The 23956-nt window shown below is 39.2% G+C and overlaps 1 protein-coding gene across 6 annotated transcripts in view; it reads left to right on the top strand.

The window, feature by feature from the left end:
• The window catches only part of Rxfp1 (relaxin family peptide receptor 1), a 132612-nt gene that overhangs the window by 34102 nt on the left and 74554 nt on the right, over positions 1–23956 (top strand). For all 6 annotated transcript variants that reach the window (XM_070012297.1, XM_070012298.1, XM_070012299.1 and 3 more), the window contains one exon: positions 14164–14301. In XM_070012297.1, coding sequence (XP_069868398.1) covers positions 14164–14301 — 138 coding nt within the window. The remainder of the gene's footprint in view (positions 1–14163; positions 14302–23956) is intronic.

Below are 23956 nucleotides of genomic sequence, written 5' to 3'. Positions count from 1 at the left end.
TATCTTTGTCTTGTCTTATTGCTCTGGCTAAGGATTCCAGAACTACATTGAAGAGGAGTGGTGAGAGTGGGCATCCTTGCCTTGTTCCTCTTTTCAGGAGAATTGGTTGTAGTTTTTCCCCATTAAGTATAATATTAGCTATTGGTCTGTCATAAATGGCTTTTATTGTTTTAAGGAATGTTCCTTCTATTCCTGTTTTCTCCAGAGCTTTTAACATGAATGAATGTTGTATTTTATCAAAAGCCTTTTCTACATCAATGGAGATAATCATGTGGTTCTTGGCCTAAGATCTGTTGATGTAATGATTGCATGTATTGATTTATGTATGTTAAACCATCCTTGCATCTCTGGGATGACGCCTACTTGATCATAATGTATGATTTTTCTGATATGTTTCTGGATTCTGTTGGCTAAAATTTTATTGAGGAGCTTTTCATCTGTGTTCATCAAGGAGATTGGTCTGTAGTTCTCTTTTTTGTTGGATCTTTGCCTGGTTTAGGGATGAATGTGATATTGGCTTCATGGAATGGGTTTGGGATAGCTCCCTCTGTTTCTACTTCTCAGAAAAGTTTAAGGAATATGAATATTAGTTCCTCTTTAAAGGTCTTATAGAATTCCTTAGTGAATCCATCTGGTCCTGGGCTTTTCCTTGGAAGACTTCTGATTGCTTCCTCTATCTCATTGTAAGTTATTAGTTTGTTTAATTGATTTGTTTCTTCTTGGTTCAGTTTGGGCAATTTGTATTTCTCTAAAAATTCATCCATTTCTGCTAGGTTTTCCTTCCTGAGTGAATATAGATTCTGGAAATAGTTCTTTGTAATTGTTTGGATGTCTTGAGTATTTGTTATCATTCTTCCCATGGCATCCTTGTTCTTATTCATTTAGGTTTCCTCTCTTCTATTTTTACTTATTCTTGTCAGAAGTCTGCCAATTTTATTCATTTTTTGCAAAAAAAAAAGCTTTTTGTTTTTTTAATTTTATTTATAGTTTTCTTAATTTCTACCACATTAATTTCAGCTCTTATTTTGGTTATCTCACTCCATCTAAGAAATTTAGGTTCAATTTTTTTCATATTTTTCTAGCAGTTTTACTTGAAACATGAGATTATTTACTTGATCTGTCTCTATTTTTTTGATATGTGCACTGAGAGCAATAAATTTGCCTGTCAGGGCTGCTTTTGCCATGTCCCACAGGTTTCTTTGTGATGTGTATTCATTTCTATTGAATTGTAGGAATTTTTTAATTTCTTCTTTAATTTCCTCTGTGACCCAGGTGTTGCTCAAAAGTGTCTGTTCAATTTCCATGTATTTGAGTACTTTCTACGGTATGCTTTGTTATTGAGAACTAGCTTGATTCCACTGTGGTCAGATAGACTGCAGGGGATTATGTCCATTTCTTGTATTTGCTCAAAATTCCTTGTATGAACTATGATATGATCTATTTTGGAGAAAGTTCCATGGGCTGCTGAGAAGAATGTGTACTGGGTTGTTGTAGGGTGGAAAACTCTGTAGATGTCAATTAATTTCACTTGAGATATGGCATCATTTAATTCAGAGGCTTCTCTGCCAATTCTCTGGTTGGTAGACCTGTCCTTTGGTGAGAGTGGAATATGAAAGTCTCCTAGTATTTTTGTATTTGGATTTATTTTATTCTGTAAGTCTGAGAGTATTTGCTTAACATATTTGGGTGCACCAATGTTTAGGGAGTATAAATTGATAATGGTGCTATCCTATTCTTGAATTGTTCCCTGTATTAATATGCATTGTCCTTCTTCATGTTTTTGTATTGATTTTAATGAAAAGTTCATTTTGTCATATAGCAGGATAGCAACTCCTGACTTATTGTTGGGAACATTTGCATGGTAGATCTTCCTCCATCCCTTCTGCTCCAGGTCTGTGTTTCACACCATCTCTGCCTCTGTTTTGCTGTCTGGGTCAGCACAGCGGGCATTTTTTTGCACTGGCCTCCTACAGACCACTGTGGTTCTGGGAGCAAGTAGCTTTGGAGAGATGACCCGAAGCCACTCCACTGGCAAGGGGTGGGGGAGGGGTCTTCATGCAAGTTCTGAGCTTCAAAGTTTCTGTCACTGTTTGAGCTGGCACGTTGGGAGTTATCTGCACTGGGGTTCTACGGATAGACCCCTGTAGTTCTGGGGTTCCTCTTGAGGCCAGGATGTTGGGTGGCTTTGGCAGGATGATGCTGAGCTGCTCCATCAGTGAGGGGTGTGGGAAGGGTCTTTGTGCAGGTTATGAGCTCCAAAGTTTCTCTGTTTACAATCACTGGGTCTGGCACTGGCACCTTGGGTCTTCTGTCAGTTGCTGTAATTTCAAACATCACACGTTCAACATAAGGAAAAAGTGGAAGGCATGACAATAGCTCTATATATTGTATATATATATACATATATACATATATGTAAATATATATAATTGTAAAGATAAAGTGCAGAGGGGTTACAGTTACATGAGTAAGGTAATGAGTCCATTTCCTATCAATCATTGTTGCCTCCTCCTTTGTTTTTTCCCTACCATACTTTTCTTCCCCACCACCCCAATTCCTCCCTCCCCCCCAAAGTTGCAAAGTTCATTTTCAACATAGTGTCTTGTACATCTCGTTGTTACAATGGGTCATTCTGTATCCTTATTTCAGCATTTTGTTATTTCCCTTCCCCTCTCCAAATTAGAAAAATGCATATACAAGATGCAGGACACCTGAATCAAATGGGGAGGGGGTGGGGTTGAACATACGAAAGAAACAAAAAAATCACAGAGTACATTATAATACATAAAAAGAACAAGAAAGATAAAATTTCTTGTGTCCCTATCTTGGGGTTCATTTTACTTAGCATCAGCTTATATGATCATATGTACATAGCTTTTGACTTTTCTGCTTGTCCCAGACATATACTGGTTGTTGCAGATAAGGGAAACCATAAAACCTATGTTTCTTTGGGCCTGGATTACTTCACTTAATATAATTTTTTCAAGTCTTTCCATTTCCTAACAAATGGAATGGTGTCATTCTTTGATCGAGGCATAGAATTCATATATATATACATATATATATATAGAATTCATATATATATATCACATTTTCTTGATCCATTCATCTACTGAGGGGCATCTGGGTTAGTTCCATATCTTAGCTACCGTGAATAAACATAGTTGTACTGGTAATTTTGTATAACCTTGTTTGTGATCATTTAGGTAAATGTCTAAAAGTGGGATTTCTGGGTCATAGGGGAGCTCTATGTGCAGTATTTTTTATGTTTTATTGCAAAAATATTGTACAGAGGGGCTACAGTTACATGAGTAAGGTAATGAATACATTTTCTATCAAGCATTGTTACCTCCTCCTATGTTTTTCCCCTACTCTCCCTTCTCTCCCCACCTCCCCTATGAATAGTCTTTTGAGGAAACTCCATACTGCTTTCCAAAGTGAACAAGTTTACATTCCCACCAACAATGAAGTAGGGTTCCCTTTTCGCCACATCCCCTCCAGCATCTCTTGTTATTAGATTTTTTGATTATAGCCATTCTAACTGGGGTGAGGTGGAATCTCAATGTTGTTTGGATTTGCATTTCTTTTATGGCTAGAGAAGTTGAGCATTTCTTCATGTGTCTATTGGCCATTATTATTTCTTATCTGCAATAACTAGTATATGTCCTAGGACAAGCAGAAGAGGTCAAAAGCTATATACATATGACCATATAACCTGTTGCTAAGTGAAATGAAGCCCAAGATAGGGACATGAGATTTTATCTTTCTTGTTGTTCTTTTTAATGTACTTATAATGTACTATGTGATTTTTGTTTGTTTCTTTGTATGTTCTTCACCCTTGGTACAACCCCTGTTTTCACTATATTTCATTCTGGTGTCCTGCATCTTGTAGATACATTTTTCTAATTTGGGAAGGGGAAGGAAATAACAAAATGTTGAAATGTTTTGATTTGCATTTCCTTTATGACTAGAGAAGTTGAGCATTCCTTTATGTGTCTATTGGCCATTCTAATATCCTCTTCAGAGAAGTCTCTTTTTTATGTCTTTAGCCCACTTATTAATTGGGCAGATGTTTCTTTGAGGATTTGTTGTTGGGGGATTTAATTTTTTGAGTTCTAAGTATATTTTGGATATGAGACCGTTATCCATTGTATGGCTTGTGAAGATCTTCTCCCAATCCGTGGACTTTCTATTTATCTTGCTTGCTATGTCCTTTGCCCTGCAGAAGCTCTGCAGTTTAATGCAATCCAATTTGTTCAACTTTTCTTTGATTTGTTGTGTTTCTTGGTCTTTATTAAGAAAATTTTGTCCTGTGCCAAGGAGCTCTAGAGTTTCTCCAAATAGCTCAATTTCTTGTCTCAGAATAGCTAACACTTTCATGACTTTGTCAGACATGTGTCTCAGATGCCAGAAAGGTGCCTTGTGGCCACCTAGTAGCAACCTGGGGAAAATACTGTTCCTCCAAAAGTTCTGGAAGGGAGAAGGCCTTAGAGAATTTCTGCTTAATTAGCCAATCATGTCTGCCACATGATAACTTCATATTAATGTGAATATGTGGCAAGAAGTTCAAACAGCCTTCCATAAGCCTTCAAGTTCATCTTACAAATCTTACTATCTCATTTATAAATCTTGCATTTTTTGGGTGGTATCAAGACTTGAACTAGTGCTTTGTTCTTACTAGTTAGGAGCTGTAATACTTAAGCTATGCGTCAGACCTTTTGCTTCACTTTTCAAAAACAATCTCAAATTTATGCTTAAGCCAGCCTGGATCACTACACTGCCTTTGTAGATGAGAAGACAAGCACATGCCACCCTGCCCAGTTTTTTATTAAGAAGCGGTCTTAAAAAATATTCCCCATGGGGCTGGGAAGTTGGCTCCGTGGTAGAATGCTTGCCTTGCATGCATGAGGCCCTGGGTTCGATTTCTCAGCACCACATAAGCAGAAAAAGCGGGAAGTGGTGCTGTGGCTCAAGTGGTAGAGTGCTAGCCTTGAGCTGAAGAGCTGAGGGACAGTGCCCAGGCCCAGAGTTCGGCACCTACTATGGACAAAAAAAGAAAAAAAATATTCCCCACTTCCCAGGCTATACTGGAACCACTATCCTCCTGGTCTCTGCAGGAGTGGGCCACCATACCCTACAACTTTTCTTTTATCCTTGCTGGTACCATGGATTGAACTTCGGTTCTCCAACTCTCACTGTTTGTTTACAAATGACTGTCACTCTATACTTGAGCCACACCTGCAGCCAGGCTTTTTGCTGATTTATTGGAGAAAGAGGGTCTCAGATTTTCCTGCCTAGGCCAGTTTCAATCATCCTCTGAGTAGCTATAATTTTAGGTGCGATAAGAAATGTACTCATTGGGGCTGGGAAGATAGCTCAGCGGTAGAGTGCATGCCTTGCAAGCATGAGGCCCTGGGTTAGATTCCTCAGCACCACATAAACAGAAAAAGCTGGAAGTGGCGCTGTGGCTCCAGTGGTAGAGCGCTAGCCTTGAGCTGAAGAGCTGAGGGACAGCGCCCAGACCCAGAGTTCAGGCCCCATGACCGGCAAAAAAAAAATTATCTAAAAAAAAATGTACTCATTGTCTTGCCCATGTAACAAATTTTTTTTTTAAATTTTAGGTGTGAGCCACTGGTGCCAACAACCTTCACTTCTTACTTAATAAATGCTTAACTCAAATTAAATCAAACTCCTAGTAGCAATCTAACTCAAAAATAAGTTAGTTAAATTTGCTGAATTATTATAAACATGCATCTCAAACATAATGATTAATTAAATGATTTCTTTAAAACTCTAGAAAAGCCAATAAAATATATTTTCAGTATATGTACTAAATATATTTCAAATATCTAGAGCTCTAAAATAGCCCTGTGATACAAACAGGGTCAAATCTTTGTATTTTTTTATTGTTTTCAAAAAGTTGTATGAAGGATTTCAATTCAACATGTCAATTTATATATACAATGCATCTTGACCAATATCTACTTTTCCATCATTTTCAACTCTTTTACAACAGTGAAGTCCTAGGATTAGACTCAATTACATATTTTTCTCAAACTGAAGTTAAGTCAATCTGTTTTTACTTGCCTAATTCTATTAAACATTAAAATACTTAAAGTCAAAATAAATATTTCTACATCATAATACTATAGTGCTAATATTATATATTTTATTAATTTTATAATCTCTATATTAACCCTAAAATGTTTCATGATGGAAAATGCACCGAGTACGGTAGTCTGTACCTGTAGGCCCAGCTACTCAAGAAGCTGAAAGCAGGAGGACTGAAGTTTGAGAACAGTCTAGACAGGACAGCAAAATTCTGTGTTTAAAAATAAATAAAGCTTAAAAATAACTAAGAAAAAAGCAAAAACAAAGAAAAATGAACATATCCATTAAGAGAATTGTACTGTACCAAATCACCAGGGATCATATCAAATACACTAAGGTTACTTTTTAGCCAATAACTTCTTGTTTCTCAGGGCACAGTACTTTGAGGGTTTTTTTTTAATCTGGGATGTTTCTACCTGAACCCTTAAAGATACAGAACCCAAGTTCCTTGTCATTAAAAGCATAACCTCCAAAGTCCCTGTGTATTTCCGGTCTTCAGTTTAGACACTCATGGGACAGGAAAATTTTGGTTCTCAATTCAATAGGGGGGTAGGGTCCTGCAACTTAAACAAAAGGTTGATTAACAGGAGAACAAAACATCTGAGAGCATTAACAAAAGTAGTAGGTAATTTCTTGAATGATGAGATGATAATCCCTGCTGAGGAGACCTTAGCAGGGATAGGGGGAGAGGCTAGATAGATGGGAGGAGCAAGCAGGTTTCCTCAGGAAAGACAAAGAAAAAACAAAGAGGAGATAAGAAAGTTTGTGATGCTTTTCCTGTGAGAGCTCTGTCTATCCATTGGGACCATGTGAGAGATTTGTGGTTGGTGTACTTTTGGTAGCTCTGCTGGAAGTACACTCATCTAAGAGAGGAAGTTTAAACCAGCTTCATTTCCCAGAAGTTTCTATGCTTAGTCAAATGAGGGAAGCTCTGAGAAAGCTTATTTCTGCATCTGTTCACTCTCAAATGTCGTCAGCTTAAAATATCCACTCTGGGATTCCAAGTGACTCCTCACACCTGTTAAAAGATTATTTTAAAGAATAAGATGAAAAGGAGATAAAGTTATGACTCATATAAATAGAAAAGCAAAATGTCTTAAAGGCTTGAGTTAACTCATTCACTAATAAAGAGACCAGTATGGTCCTCTCAAAGGAGAATTCAAAACATACACACAAGCGAGCATGGTGGCACACAACAGTAAGTCTCTGATACTCTGGAGGATAGAGACAAGAGTGTGGTCCAAGGAGATCCTAGAAAAGTTAGCAAGATCCCATCTGAAAACAAAAAGGCTTGAGGTGAGATTCAAATGACAGAATGTTGGTTAAAATATACAAGGCTCAGAGTTAAATCCCCAGTACCACACAAAAAGAAAAGAAAAAAATAAACACGGAAGTGGTGCTGTGGCTCAAGTGGTAGAGAGCTAGCCTTGAATTGAAGAGCTGAGGGACAGCACCCAGGCCCAGAGTTCAAGCTCCATTACTAACCAACCAAAAAAAGAAAAAGAAAAAAGAAAAGAAAAAAATATACATATCCATATGTACATAGGCCAAAAAGAATGCTAAAATAAACTTTCTTACTATACGCGAATATTACCCATATCCATGTGTTGTAAGGTATCTCAGAAGCAAATCCAGTCTTGAGAAAACAGAGAATCCACATTTTGAGAGGTCTAATTGAGAGTCTTTATTAAAAGGCTGGCCTGTGCAGATGGACCCCTGTTGAAAAGATCTGCTGCAGAACAGAGCCTGTGCCAAAATTTTAAAGACAAAAACCACATGTTTGGGAGGTGACAAAGCCCTAAAATAAACAAAGGCACCAGGAGAGGCACCAGGAATAGGGCTTTCCTGGGGCTAAACCACATGATGCATTTGCATGTCCTCTAAAACAGAGCCCTTCTTGCTCCATCCACTGAGCTAGGCTTCTACAATTCAAAGGATAGGTCTGGAAATTGGCTATAAAGCAAGCCCCCATCACTTGGTTAGGCACTAAGATGGCTTGTGAAAAATAAAGTGTCAACATCTAGACCTGGTCTCCCTACTTCACATGAGGCAACCATTAGTGTATCTCACAATCTGTATTTCTGTCACAGAAAATCTACATTTCTGTGAACAGTAGTCATTTGCATTATTGTCATCTACTGCACTATGAAAGATATGAGGTGGAGGTATGATCTTTCTTTTTGATCCATTTCAGAGTCTTTCACATTTTTGCTTGGCTTTGGTCCAGAACAAAAGCATACAACCCTTTTGTGAAGTATGGTAGCTGGGTGACAGGACCTCTGGTATCAGTCACTTCTGTGAATCTGTACAACTGTTCCAGGGGACTCACCAGCCCTTTTCCAGTTAATTATTAGCACTATTAAACTATAAGGAAATGGCTCCCTAATATAAGAAAAGTATTTTTCTACTTCCATAGATTTTACAAAAGAAAATTTCTTCAGAATTTTCCTATGGGCATTGAAGTGAGATCAGGTCTGGCCAGTGCCATCCTGGCCACATGGTAGATAGTAGGGTCTGGCATCTTGTCTTCATGGTGGGAGAAGGTAAAACCCCCCTAGAAATCAATGATTTGATTTCATGTACATAAGAGCAGTGAGGAATGAAGTGAGGAAACTGAGTCTAAATAATGGCACTGCCATCCTGAGGCTTGAGCATGTGATGGGGTTATAGTTTTTAGAGACATCCAGGTGCCTAGCCAAAAGATGGAGGCTGTCCACCCAGCTCCAATGCCTAAAGGCCTTGGATAAGCCATTCTTTGAATTGCAAATGCCTTGCTCAATGGGTAGATCTAGGAGGGCCCTAATTTCTGAATATGTAGATACATTTTGATATTAAGCCCCAGGAGAGCCCTGCTCCTAACATGTGGCTGTGATCTTTAAAAGCTTGGTGCAAGCTCTGTTTGGGGCTGCAGGTCTTTGTAACAAATTGGCCGCCTGCAGACTACTAGCATTCCAATAAAGACTCCAAAATTCGACCTCTCAAAATGTGACTTCTATATTTTCTTGTGACTAGATTTATATCTGATTTATGGTACAACAACATCATCTCCTGGCCCCTAGTCTTCAACAATCGAGTCCTAAAGCCATCAAGTGACTCACAAGAAGGGCATAAGGGGAACCAAGTGACCTAGGAGGGAATTGCAGAGATTCACTGTGAAAAAAATGATCCAGCAAGAAAGCTCTCACTGTGGAAGGCAGCACTGAGTAGGGTGATAAGAGCATGCATGGAGGGGCTGGGAAGGTGGCTCAGTGGTGCTTTGCATGCTGGGTTTGATTCCTCAGCACCACATAAGCAGAAAAAGCTAGAAGTGGTTCAAGTGGTAGAGCAACTAGCCTTGAGCTGAAGAGCTGAGGGACAGAGCCCAGGCCCAGAGTTCAGGCCCCACGCCCGACAAAAAAAAAAAAGAAGAAAAAGAAAAAGACAATGCTTGCAGGATAAAGGATAACAAAGGCATGTTCCTCACTGTCCAAAAACAAAAAAAGAAATAGGACCTTACAGTGTTGCTTAGGAACTGAAGGTAAATTCATGGCTTTCAGATCTAGGTAGATACTGAAAATAGATAGGTGTGTGCAAGTGCAAATAAATGTAATCTTCATTCCCATGCTGTCCACTGAGCCTGTCCACTGATGGCAGTGATACCCTTCTATTAATGAGCACAGCTGAATTCCACATCTTAGCTTTTTCCTAGCATCTTACTCTCAGAGAAAGCAGAGATCTGAGAAGAGCTAAGCTGTCCTGGGGTTGGGGAAAGAAACAAATGATGCTGAAATGTCTTTTAGTGCCAGAAAGCAAGTTCATACTCAAAGACCAGTGGGTAGATTTCAAAAAGACACCAGAGACAAGCTGTAGTGGTTTCTATTGGTAAAATCTGACACAATTGGAGCATCAAAAAATAAATATTAAAAATAGTAGTCATAATAGTAGATTATAGGGCATTGAGTAAAATAGGACATAACCAATGCCTCTGAGAGACATAAATAGATACATAAATTGAAAATTTGATAAAGAAAGAGATTATATAGTTTCAAATTAGTGATCTCCAAAATTTTTGCTAATTACCAATGAGCTCTGGGATCCCATGGCTGCCTGTAAAACTATCTAGTCAGAAAGCTAAGGTCTGAGGATTTCAGTTCAAAGCTATGCAGACCCCCCCCCCAAAAAAAATTCTGTGATTCATTTATCTCCAATTAACCAGCAAAAAGCCAAAAGTAGAGGTGTGGCTCAAATGGTAGTGTACCAACTTGGAGTGAAAAGGCAAAGTGGGAGCACAAGGCCCTGAGTTCAAGCTCCAGTACTAGCACCCAGAAAACAAAAATTAATTATCAATAATTGAGAAGTTTGGGGGACATTTCAGTCAAGTGACTGCAATGGTTATTGTCACTAATGGGACAAACCACCTGATAAACTAAAATGAGTCTTACTCTGTGAAGTTTCTGCCAGAGGGACATAGCCTGAACTTAGTGAACACTAAAGTCCAGATAACCCAAAGTCCAGAACATTCTGCAAAGTCATTGACCTGCAATCTCCCAGTGTCAAGGTTATGAAAAAAATGACATTCTGAGAAGTGGCTCCAGATGAGACTAAAGTCATGAACCAATTAATTACAAAGGTTGACCCCACACTAGCTGCTTTCACTGTAAAGGACATTTCGGGGCCAATCTGCCAACTTGAATGGACTAAAAACAAAATCACTGCTAATCTCCTGATATTAATGGTTGTCACATGGCTGTAGGAGAATGCCATACAAAGCACTTAGGGGTGACAGAACATCAGTCAACAGCTTACTGTCACACTGTGTAGGAGACAAGATGGCCTTTGTGCAGATTCTCTGCACAAAGAGATCATCTCAAACATTGTAAATTAAATTTTAATGTTACTTAAAATATTAAGATTTCTAATATATCTGTTGGATCGTCATGTCATGAAAACATGGGACTAATCTTATGACACAGCCATTTAAAAGCTGTATCTGTCACGAACACAAGGTTAAAAAAAGAATACCAGCTGAGAATAGAGTTCATGCCAAGCATCTGTAGGGCCACAAACACAGGTCATAAAAATATAAGATTCCTAAAAGTTAACTACTTTGAAAAGAATTTTCAAAACAGTAGCATGAGTATAAATCTAGGTGTGTCTAGTCAAAAAAAATTGGGGGAGGGGTATTTTTTAAATTCTGGGCCTAGGCACTCACTATCTCTGAGCTTCTTTAACTCAAGGTAAGCACCCTACCACTTGAGCCACAGCACCACTTCTGGCTTTTTGGAGTCATTTATTGGAGATAAGAGTCACACAGACTTTCCTGCCCTGGCTGGCTTTGAACCATGATCCTACTGAGTAGCTAGGATTACAAGAGTTAGCCACATGCACCTGGCTTAAAACTTTTTCAACATTATCTGTCTCTGGGGACTGACAATTGGTCCCAAAAAATTCCTGACAACATTGACTTTTAAAGTTCATTCTTTAAAGATTAATAAAGATACACACACTCTGTCTCAACATGGATTTTTTAAGTTTCTCTTTTTTAATGGTTTTAAATTTTAATATTATTGTCAAGGTGATGTACAGAAGAGTTACAGTTACGTATGTAAGGTAGTGAGTACATTTCCTGTTGAACTTGTTACACCCTTCCTCATTATTCTCCCACTTTCCCTCCCAACCTGCCTCCCCCCCCACCCCAAGTTCTACAATTCATTTCCAATATATTGTCTTGTGAGTATCATTATTGCATTGGTTTGCCCTTTGTCCTTTATCACCATTTTCTTGTTCCCTTCCTTTCCCTAATTCAGATAAACATATAAACGTATATACAATACCCAGGGTACCAAAATTGAATATAGTGAAAATAGGGGATAAACCAGAGGGGGGAAAACACAAAAGAAAAAAGAAATCACATTTTATTTCTATGTATACTTGAGATCTCTAGAATGTGTGATATTTGATGGCTTGCAATCTTTGATTTGAACTTTGTTTTAATCAAGTGGTTGGGGAAAATACATCTTAAAATACTCCTACAAGTGAAAATACTATTTACAACCCAGCTCATCCTGTAGGCTGCACAGTTTCCTTTATCCAATATTGAGACTGGGCTGAAATTTAGGGGTGAAGTACTTGCCTTAAAATGCACAAAGCTCTGGTTTGCCCCCAGCAACTCCTTCCCCCTCCCAGAAAAAAAAGACAAAGAAAAGAAAGTACTCATAGATCAAGATGTACCATTGTAGTCATAAATTGTTATGTTGAATTGAAAACCATTTGCATAACTTCTTAAAGATGATTTAGAAAAGAAAAATATATACTCTGAAATAACTATGATAAATCAAAGATAATTGCTCCTCTGTGAAAATGTAACTTTCCTTTTAATTGAAGTTTCTATTGTATCATACAAAGCAAACAGTCGATTTTATTCTCATTTTTGATAGGTCACAAACACATTTTGATATAATGAACTTTAATGACTATCCAAACCATTGTGAGGTTTTTTTCATTGTTTTAGTTTTATTTTCTTATTTTTTGTTTTATCATTGATTTGAAGGGAAAGGGGGGTGTTTGGTTTGGTTTTGTTGTTTAAAAACAGAATCTTGTATCATTTACCTGGAACTCACAGGTAAATGAGCCTGAGAGTAGCATCTTACCCTCAGAGAAAGCAGAGATCTGAGATGAGCTAGGCTGTCCTGGGGTTGGCGAAAGAAACAAATGATGCTGAAATGTCTTTTAGTGCCAGAAAGCAAGGTCATACTCAAAGACCAGTGGGTAGATTTCAAAAGACACCAGAGCCAAGCTGTAGTGATTTCTATTGGTAAAATCTGACACAATTGGAGCATCAAAAAGTAAATATTAAAAATAGTAGTTATAGGGCATTGAGTAAAATAGGAAATAAACCAACATCTCTGAGAGAAATAAATAGATGCATAAATACTTTTGATAAGGAAAGGGATTATATGTTTTCAAATTAGTGATCTCCAAAATTTTTGCTAATCACCAATGATCTCTGGGCTCCCATGGCTGCCTGTAAAACTATCTAGTCAGAAAGCTAAGGTCTGAGGATTGCAGTTCAAAGCTATCCAGACCTCAGCCTCACAAGTGCTGATTGCAGATGGCAATCACAATTCTATTTTTATTGTTCATAATTGTAAGCATTTTAGAAAATTCTAAAATTATCCAAACTTGGTAAAAAAAAAACTATTTAATTGTACTTGGAATGTACAATAACCTTTGAAATTATATAAATCTGACATTTGGAAATGATATGATTAACTTATATCAACACAAAAATCCACACACTGATATTTAGAGCAACTTTATTCAGATTTGCCAAAACTTGGAAGCAACCAAGATGTCGTTCACTAGGTGAGAGGACAGATATATATTGTTAAGAGAAGCCAAACAAAAATGATCACATGCTATATGACGCAACTTGGTAACATTCTGAGAAAACCAAAACTCAAGGTAGTAAACACATTTTCTTTAAAAGAGAGGGATTGTAGTCAGGCATAAGTAGTTCACATCTGTAATCCCACTTATTCTGGAGAGAATGATTGGAAGTTTGAAAAACTCAACCTCAAATAAAAAGTTAGGCATTGTGGTATAAACCAGCCATCCCAAGTAACTGCTATAAGAAAGACATGAATAGGAAGGTTGAAATCCAGACAAGCTGGCCAAAAGGCAAGATTCTCTTTAAAAATAAAAAGCAAAAAGAACTAGAGACCAAAAGAACTGGGCTGGTTCAAGTGCTGAAGCACCTTGCTAACAAGCACAAAGCTGAGTTCATTATTACTACCAAAAGAAAGACAGACAGACAGATGGATCGACAGATGTTTCCGAAGACAACATCATGTCCAAGGGGAAAGAGAGGCCAAAACCAGCATCATATTAAGGAAAAGGCTCTTGGAATCCACTGGTGTCAGGATCTGAGCCAGGGAAGGCTGCTGTGGGGAAGGCTACACAAAGCGGCTAAGAAACCCAAATGTTTAGAAAATGCCAGGGACAATCATTTTTCTCTTAACAATCTTGGTATTAACCTTCTTCCAATGTCACCTCTCTTTTCTTTACCCCTAGTCACCCAAGCAAGTGAGCAAGGTATCCGGTGCCCCCTGGGCTCCTTTCCCTGTGGGAACATCACCAAATGCTTGCCCCAGCTGCTTCACTGCAATGGTGTGGATGACTGTGGGAACCAGGCTGATGAAGACAACTGCGGTGAGTGGCAGCCAGGTCACAGCCTGCGAGAGGGGCAGGTGGCTCTTGGCAAAAAAAAGAAGTGAGGAAAAAAAAGCTTAAATTGAAAAGCATTATAGATACGGATGAAAGAAATCTTGCACTTAGCTCCTTGGCTTTAGATGCAGCAGTGTGAAAGCCATTATCTCTGGAAGGACTAGTATCCATCTAAGCCTGTTCAGCTGTGTCCTAGAGAGAATATCCATCTCTGAAACTAGATGGCCCTACGGTAAACCTGGGACAACACTAAGATATACAAACTGGAGCATACAAGCATGGCTGCTGGTCAAGGAGAATACCTGGGGAAATGGCTTTAAGTTAGAATTTTGTCCATATTTTTGAAACTTTAAGGCCAAGTGTAATCACTCACACCTGAAATCCCAGTTGTTTTTTGTTTTTTGTTTTTTGTTTTCAGGTAAGGGGTAGGTTTATTCAGTAGACCTGCTGGGACCAGGCAAGGTTGGCACTCCACGTGGCTGGGAAAGAGAGGAAAGAGAGAGGAAAGAGCAGCAGAGAGAGGGGAGAGGGGAGAGAGAGAGAAGAGAGAGAGAGTGCAGAGAGAGAGCAGAGAGAGAGCAGAGAGCAGAGAGAGAGCAGAGAGCAGAGAGAGCAGGGAGAGCTAGAAAAGAGCAGCAAGAGTCCCAGTTATTTGTAAGGCAGGGATAAGAAGGATCTCCATTCAAGGCCAACCTGGAAAAAAAAATGATGTCTATTTCAAAGAACAAGGTGACAACAATTCTAACAGACTACTTTCAAAAGCTATACTCTCTAAAGGAAGAAAATCGGGCAGAAATGGATGCATTTTTAGAGAAATACAAGTTGCCCAAACTGAGCAAAGAAGAAGTTAACCAATTAAATAAGCCAATATCCTATAATGAGATACAGGAAGCTATCAAAAGTCTTCCAACAAAAAAAAGCCCAGGACCAGATGGATTCACAGCAGAATTCTATAAGACCTTTAAACAAGAACTAATACCCATACTCCTCAAGCTCTTCAGAGAAACAGAGAAGGAGGGAGCTATCCCAAACTCATTCTACGAAGCCAATATCACACTCATCCCCAAACCAGGCAAAGACCCAACCAAAAAGGAGAATTACAGGCCAATCTCCTTGATGAACACAGATGCAAAGATCCTTAACAAGATTCTAGCTAACAAAATCCAGAAACACATAAAAAAAATAATTCACTATGACCAGGTAGGCTTCATCCCAGAGACACAGGGATGGTTTAACATACGTAAGTCAATAAATGTAATCCAACATATCAACAGAGCCAAGGTCAAGAATCACATGATTATCGCCACAGATGCAGAAAAGGCCTTTGACAAAATTCAACATTCATTCATGCTAAAAGCTCTGGAGAAAATAGGAATAGAAGGAACATTTCTAAAAACAAAAGCCATTTATGACAGACCGATAGCCAATATTATACTTAATGGGGAAAAGCTACAACCAATTCTCCTAAAATCAGGAACAAGGCAAGGATGCCCACTGTCTCCACTCCTCTTCAATATAGTCCTAGAACCCTTAGCCAGGGCAATAAGGCAAGAAAAAGACATTAAAGGGATCCGCATAGGGAAAGAAGAAGTTAAGCTATCCCTTTTTGCAGACGACATGATATTATACCTCCACGATCCCAAAAACTCCATCCCCAAACTCTTAGAAATCATAAATCACTTCGGCAAAATAGCAGGATACAAAATAAACCCACAAAAATCAGTTGCCTTCCTATACACTGATAATGTACAGGAAGAGAGGGAAATAAAAGGAGCAACCCCATTCACAATAACCTCCCGAAAAATAAAATATTTAGGAATTAACCTAACCAAAGATGTAAAAGAACTATTTAATGAGAACTATAACAAGTTAAAGAAAGAAATTGCAGAAGACACTAGGAAATGGAAAGACCTCCCATGCTCTTGGATAGGCCGACTTAATATAGTAAAGATGGTAATACTTCCAAAACTAATATACAAATTCAATGCAATTCCTATTAAAATCCCAATGACGTACATCACTGAAATACAGAAAACAGTCCAAAAATTCATATGGAACAACAAAAGACCTAGAATAGCCAAAACAATTCTAGGGGATAAAGACAATATGGGAGGGCTATCCATGCCGAACTTCAAACTCTACTACAGAGCTATAATAACAAAGACAGCATGGTACTGGCACAAAAACAGACCCGAAGACCAATGGAACAGAATAGAAGATCCAGAAATAAATCCACAGGCCTACAGCCAGCTGATATTCGACAAAGGAGCCAAAGACATACAATGGAAGAAACACAGCCTCTTCAACCGCTGGTGCTGGGAAAACTGGGCAGCCACATGCAGAAAATTAAAAGTGGACCCCAGCCTATCACCATGCACCAACATCAACTCAAAATGGATTAAAGACCTTAACATTAAACCTGAATCTCTGAAACTACTGCAGGACAGAGTAGGAGAGACACTTGAACTAATAGGCACAGGAAGGAACTTCCTGAACAGAGTCCCAGGGTCACAACAAATTGGAGAGAGACTCGACAAATGGGACTACCTTAAAATAAAAAGCTTCTGCACAGATAAAGCTATCACAACCAAGCTAGAAAGACAACCAACTAATTGGGAAAAAATATTTACCAGCAATATATCAGACAAGGGGTTAACATCCTGTATATACAAGGAACTCAAGAAACTAATCCCTCCCAAACCTAACAAACCAATTACTAAATGGGCAAGGGAACTAAAGAGGGACTTCTCAAATGAAGAAATAAAAATGGCAAAGAAACACATGAGGAAATGTTCATCATCCCTGGTGGTGAAGGAAATGCAAATAAAGACAACCCTGAGATACCACCTTACCCCAGTCAGAATGTCCCACATCCACAAATCAGCCAATGACAAATGCTGGAGGGGATGTGGAGAACGAGGAACACTATTACACTGCTGGTGGGAATGTACACTCATACAACCACTTTGGAAAGCAGTCTGGAGGGTCCTTAGAAAGCTAAAGATTGACCTCCCTTACGACCCAGTCATACCACTTCTAGGCATCTACCCTGAACAACAGGAACCAATATACAAGGACATGTGCACCACCATGTTTATTGCAGCACTGTTCGCAATAGCTAGGATATGGAAACAACCTAGATGCCCCACCACAGATGAATGGATCCAAAAATTGTGGTATCTATACACAATGGAATATTATGCAGCCATTAGAAATGACAAAATAATGGCATTTGCAGGGAAATGGATGGAGCTAGAAGGAATCATGTTGAGCGAGGTAAGCCAAGAATGAAGAGCCAAACAGTACATGGTCTCCCTGATAAGTGGATGATAAATCCAAAATGTTAGGTGATATGACAAAACTAACAGAACTTAAGAAACAAAGAACTCCCACTCATCTGGTTGAACCACTACCAAATATCCCCATGCTGCTGATCACATATATGGTATATAACATGTGAGCACCGTTATATATTACAGACTGTGATAGACAATTTGCTCCAGGAAAGTTAGAATGAACTTGTGACTTTAAACGAGCATCATTATTCCACAATACTGTGAATTACCGGAAATTAAGTAATCACTTAATCACAATCAAAAAAAAAAAAAAAAAAGAACCTTGGGGAAGGGAGGGAGGGAGGGGATGGTAGGGGGAAAACAATGGAGGGGGTAACAATGCTCAAGAGGAAGTGTACTCATTACCTCACTCATGTAACTGTAGCCCTCTGTATAGTATCTTTACAATAAAAAAATAAAAAAAAAAAAGAACAAGGTGACACACCCATGATCTTGGTCCAATGCTAGTCCAAGCAAAGGTACAAAAAAAAAAAAACCAATTTATTATATTATCATTTGATGGTCAGTAGATAACTCAATAGGCCAGATTTCTCAAATCTCATTTTTATATTATAACTAAAAGATAAATTGAGTATTGTATCAGATTCCAATAGCTAAGTTTTTAAATTTTGAACAAATTGTCTTCCAAGGCTCAGTAGTATTAAAAGTTCAATAATAAAATAACTCCTGGAACTTTAAAAAAAAGAAAGAAAAAGGTGCAAAAGCATGTCAGAAAAATAAGAAGGAAAAGAAGCAGAAGCAGAAGCAGAAGCAGAAGCAGAAGCAGGAGAAGCAGGAGAAGCAGGAGAAGCAGAAGAAGAAGCAGAAGAAGAAGCAGAAGAAGAAGAAGAAGAAGAAGAAGAAGAAGAAGAAGAAGAAGAAGAAGAAGAAGAAGAAGAAGAAGAAGAACAACAACAACAACAACAACAACAACAACAACAACAACAACAACAACAACAACAACAACAACAACAACAAAAATCCAAATAACTGAAAAGATCTGGGGGTAGTGGCTGAGCGAGCACAAAGCCAGAGATTCAAATTCCAGTGCTGCCCAAAATATACATTTATAGAGGAACTTGAGTTTCCTGGAACTAGCACATAGAAAAATAAGTTTTGGTCAATATTGTAAAATAACTTCTTATTGTAACTTCTTTCTCACTTGTACTGTTGTGGAATGGCAGAAATACACCTAACATGCTCAAATTGCTGCCTAAATTAAGTTGCACTGTAGCAGAATCAAGGAAATTTCTAGATCAGTCTAAAATGAGTAGACATTCTTATTTTCATTCTACATAGGAACTAAACTTTCATTCAAAGTAAAAGAGGACAGAGGACAGGCTTGAAAATCCCCAACCAGTGTAAGCAAACTTGACTTGGTTTGTCACCTGTTAATACCATAATACTTGCACCTAGGGTAAATATAATTTTTACAAGGGATATGTAAAATACATTCCCAAAATAGTTCAGAGCAGCACTTTTAATCATTTCTGTACCATGGATGAGTCCCAGTGTAATAATCAGTCATTGTGAAGGATCAAACACACACACGTGTGTGTGTGTTTGTGTGTGTGTGTGTGTGTGTGTACATGTATATATACTTTTTAACTCATGTGCTAAAAGTCTCTTCATAGCAAGCTGTACTTTCTTTCACTGAATAATTGAAAGAGGAGGATCCCACACATCCATCCCAGGGGACCATGCAGAGGTAGACAGGCACAGGAGAAAAGATTATTATAAGATTTATTAGAGGAGTCATATTTCCCCCAAGAGGGAGCACATGGCCTCCATCCCCATCCAGGTAGCAGGAGGGTCTGAGCCATAGGAAGTGAGGTAGATGGGAGTTCAGGTGGGTCTGGACAGACAGAGGGAAGGGTGAGTTGTATGGAGGGAACTCCAGGAATGGGATGGGGCTCAGGTGTGGGTGGAGCTGAGGACCAAAGGTGAGCATAATACTAACATTCCCTGCTCTGTTGTTTAATAAGAATAGGGGGTACCAGGCCAAGGGGGTATGGGCAGAGGTCGTTTCTTCTGGAGCTACTTCCTGCTGTCAAGGGGCAAAGTAGTCATGGGTCTCTGCATTGTTGCTCAGCTGGGTACCGTCCATGAAGCATCTGTTTGACTGGTTGGTAAAGGTCCTCCTTTTTCCATGGCAATAGTTATCTAAAATGTAAGACACAATTAATAAAAGGCAAAAATTCCCAAGAGAGGAATAGGCCATGGAGGGATTGATTTCCAGAAGGGGCTGTCAAAGACCTGAAATTGCCCTTTTTTTGTCTCAGATTAGAGACAGCATGGTACATGACTCCCAGCATCCTGGAGGAGAGGGGTAAGACTTTTCTGCTTTAGGATCACAGTAACCTGAGGAGGGGGTAGCAGAAATATTTAAAGGTACCAGAGCCAATGGTGTCTTGTGTTTGGCTACTTCCTGCTGGACTGGGGGCATCAAGGAATCCTTGGAGCTGGGGTCTTTAGGGTCCGGGACTGATCTGGGCAAGGCAGGGCAGTGTAAGTGATGTCTCTGGTTGCCTGAAGGAACAGGATGGCCTTGACTTGTTTCCAAGTAGTATCCTGGGCAGGAGATGTTATCCTGTTGAAAGAGACCTTGCAAAGATCAAGCAAAAAGCTGACAAGGTTACAAGGTCAGTTAACATGAATGCCATAGAAGAACACACATTGGCCGTGGGCCAGAAATGTTTCATTTGGAGTAAAAATCCCAGTTGTAGCCCATTACAGGGAAGGCGAAATAACTAGACTTGGGGCAATAAGGTAGAAAGGGGTTGTCTAGGGTCTTTTGGGTAACTGGGTAGAGGGAGCATATGGACTGGTTAGGAGTACCAGTCAGAAGCTACTGTAAACACAAATAGCAGGTAACAAAGGCAGGACTTAATTTTCTGTACAGTTAGAAGGTAGACAGGTATGGTCATTAGAAGGACAAGCAACTATTTCTCTTGATCTCCCAGCCCTGATTAATTTTGAAAGGGCCAGCATAAAGTGACTCCATTTAGAATGTCATCTCCTCTTACTCCTCTCCATGATTTTCCATTGTCAGGACTGACTTTGTCCTGACAGGTGTCTTTTGGCATTTACAGTTTGGACTCAAGGCCTGTGCACTGTCCCTGGGCACTTCTGCTCCAGGCTAGTGCTCTACCACTGAGTCACAATGCCACTTTCAACCTTCGGCTGGATACTTAGAGGCCTCCAGCCTGGCTCTGTGCTGGTTAGCTGGGAGATGGAGGTTTAGATGGATTTTTGTGCCTGGGATAGCTTTGAACTGTGGCAAAAGTTTTTGTTACAAAAGCCCTTTTATTTCCAATTAAAGCAACAAGAAGATCAATGAGATAGAGGTTACCTATAACTTGTAAACAATTGACTAACAATTACTTGTCAGAGTTGTTTTTTTTTTTTTAAGAAAACCCAGTAGATGCTTTAAACCTGTGACTGATTGGCACTCTAAGTACTGCCCACTGCCTCTGGACAGCCTGTTTAAAGTGGCTTATCTACAACATTTAACCTTTAACAAATGTACAGGCCTTTTCTTGGGCTACAGCAGCATAGCTAGTTTAGCATCCTGGTTTGTAAAAGCATTTGCAGGGAGGAGGGGGGGGATAGGGGACTGGCAGAGGAACCTGATTTCTAGTGCCCCCAACAATGACTACCTGTGTAGGCCTTGAGACAGATGTCAACAGGGACATAATCTCAGCTCTACAAGCTTTTAACAGATGAATTTAACCAGCTCAAAAGTTATTGCCAATTAGGACTTTGAGCAGATACAGGGGGTTTGGGATTTACATTTTGCAACCTTAGCTTTTACTGCTATCACAGATGACTGGCAAGTTTTGCCCAGTTAGACCAACATGGGCGTTAGGCATGTTTACAAACTATCTTTCCATGACCGGCTTCGATCAATTTTTTGAAGGGCCAAGCTCAAGTAACTCAGGGTCTGATACTATTTTTGTCATCCAAGCAATTGCTTGTAATTGCCTCTGGATGTTTTAACATTGTTGGGTCCCCGTGGTGCCTTTTTTATGTTGGGATAAATGCATTTGGCATTTTCCTTGGTCAGTCACTGGACTTGAACTCAGGGTTGGAGTGCTGTCCCTCAGCTCTCCAGCTTAGGGCTAGCAATTGGTCACTTTGAGCTCCCAAGCAACTGGGCTTTTGAGCACGCTGATGGCAGATTAGAGATGACAATCTCACAGGGACTTTTGTCTGCCCAAGCTGGCTTTGAACTGCAGTTCCCAGACCAATGAGTTTTTACAAATGGCCACTTTTACTCCAATTAAGAGCAACAAAGATGGTCATTGGAAGTAGTTTTATAAACATGGTCTTACGTGGAACTCATTAAGTTACATTTGACAGATTTGTCCTGTCTTTTATTGTGGGCCTCCTGGAAACTGTTACAAAAAAAAATTAAGGGCAAAATCCTAATTTATCTTTTTTACCTGGAAATAAACCTTTAGGACAATTTTATCTTTTAAACTTTTGTCTGGGATGCCAGCCACTCCCCACAACTTCTCAAATTTTTACAAAAGGGACAGTCATTTTAATTCCTTTTTGTAAAATGACTTTAATTTGCATTTAAATGCCTTATTGAAACACCGGGCTACACCCTTTACCTCTTGCCTGAAACTTTAATGTACTAGCACTAACAATAATAACAAACTTTTTTTTTTAAGTGCTGAAGATGAAACCCAGACATAGTACATGCTATAGGCTGGCACACAACCTTTGATCTCCATCCTCAGCCCAAAACATCTACATTTTTTATTGTGAAAATACTGTACAGAGGGGTTACAATTACATGAGCAAGATAATGTGTACATTTCTTATTGAGCATTGTAGCCTCCTCCTTCATTTCCCCTTCCCATCCCATCCTCCCCCAACCCTCCCACACCCAACCCTCCTCTCCCCCCCACCAAAGTTGTAAAGTTCATTTTTGACATAACGACTTGTACATCTCATTGTTGCAATGGGTCCACCTGTATCCTTATTTAAATGATTTGTTTTTTCCCTTCCTATCTACATATTTTATAACTTGGCTTGATTACATTTTTGGTGCCTTTCAGTTTAGCAGTATAACCCAAGTGTAACCATAGTGTCTAACCAGAGCTATAATAACTTTTGAATTGGAGGGTTACATATTTCTTTAAAAAAAATAGTGTCTTGCTAAAATAACTGGATATTACCCTGTTTTTAAAAATTAAAGTAAAATGGTGTTTTGCACACTGCTACATCCCTTTCCATCTGGTGGCTATTTAGATACAGTCCCCAATGGAGCCAGAGCTCTCATCCACATCTTCCTGCAGGAAGCAGGAAAGGGAGAATCTGCTAGCTGCAATAAATTCACCATGAGACTCATGATCTCCATAGAAAATAACTGAAAAACCATTTCTTTCATGTTAAGTATAAAGAAACCAGGTAAAGCTGGGTGCTTGTGGCTCACAGCTATAATCTTAGCTATCCTAGAAGCTGAGGCTGAGGATTGTGGATCAAAGCCAGCCCACCAAAAAAGTCCATGAGTCTTATCTCCAAGTAACCAGAAAAATTTTAAAAACAAAAAGAAAAAGGAGCCAGAAGCCAGAAGTGGACCTGGGGTCAATGGAACCAAGGGAAAGTGCAAGGCCCTGAGTGTAAGCCTCAGTATAATGAGAGAGAGAGAGAGAGAGAGAGAGAGAGAGAGAGAGAGAGAGAGAGAGAGAGAGAGGGAGGGAGGGAGGGAGGGAGGGAGAGGGAGAGGGAGAGGGAGAGGGATTGAGAGAGAGAGAGAGAGAGAGAGAGAGAGAGAGAGAGAGAGAGAGAGAGAGAGAGAGAAAGGATAACAAAAGCAAAACAAAGTCAGGACTCCCCAGTCCAATTGCCTCCTCCAATTCAGATGGAGGCAGTGTGCATTTGAGTTGAGAAAGAAGACTCAGAATTGGAAATTTGAATTTAAATCCTGCTTATAAAGGGAGATATCTACATCTATAAGTTGTGAATGAGATACTATATTTAAGATATTTAGCAGAAGAAGCACATGATATACTGAATTTCTGTCCTTCCCCAAAATACACATTTGAGTAGTGGCAACCATCAAGACATAGAAACAATTTTAATAGTGTTTATGGGCATGGTTGCTCAAACCTGTAATCCTAGCAAGAAACAAAGGTAAGATCATAACTGGAGGCCAACTCCAAAAGAAAGAAAGAAAGAAAGGGAGGAAAAAAAGAAAGAGAGAGAGAGAGGAAGGAAGGAAGGAAGGAAGGAAGGAAGGAAGGAAGGAAGGAAGGAAGGAAGGAAGGAAGGATGGATGGATGGGGAAAAAG

Source organism: Dipodomys merriami, unplaced genomic scaffold, assembly GCF_024711535.1.
Source record: "Dipodomys merriami isolate MVZ:Mamm:240054 unplaced genomic scaffold, mDipMer1.0.p SCAF_9, whole genome shotgun sequence".
NCBI lineage: Eukaryota > Metazoa > Chordata > Mammalia > Rodentia > Heteromyidae > Dipodomys > Dipodomys merriami.
Note: the sequence above shows the minus strand (reverse complement) of the source record. Positions and strands in the feature narration are given on the sequence as shown.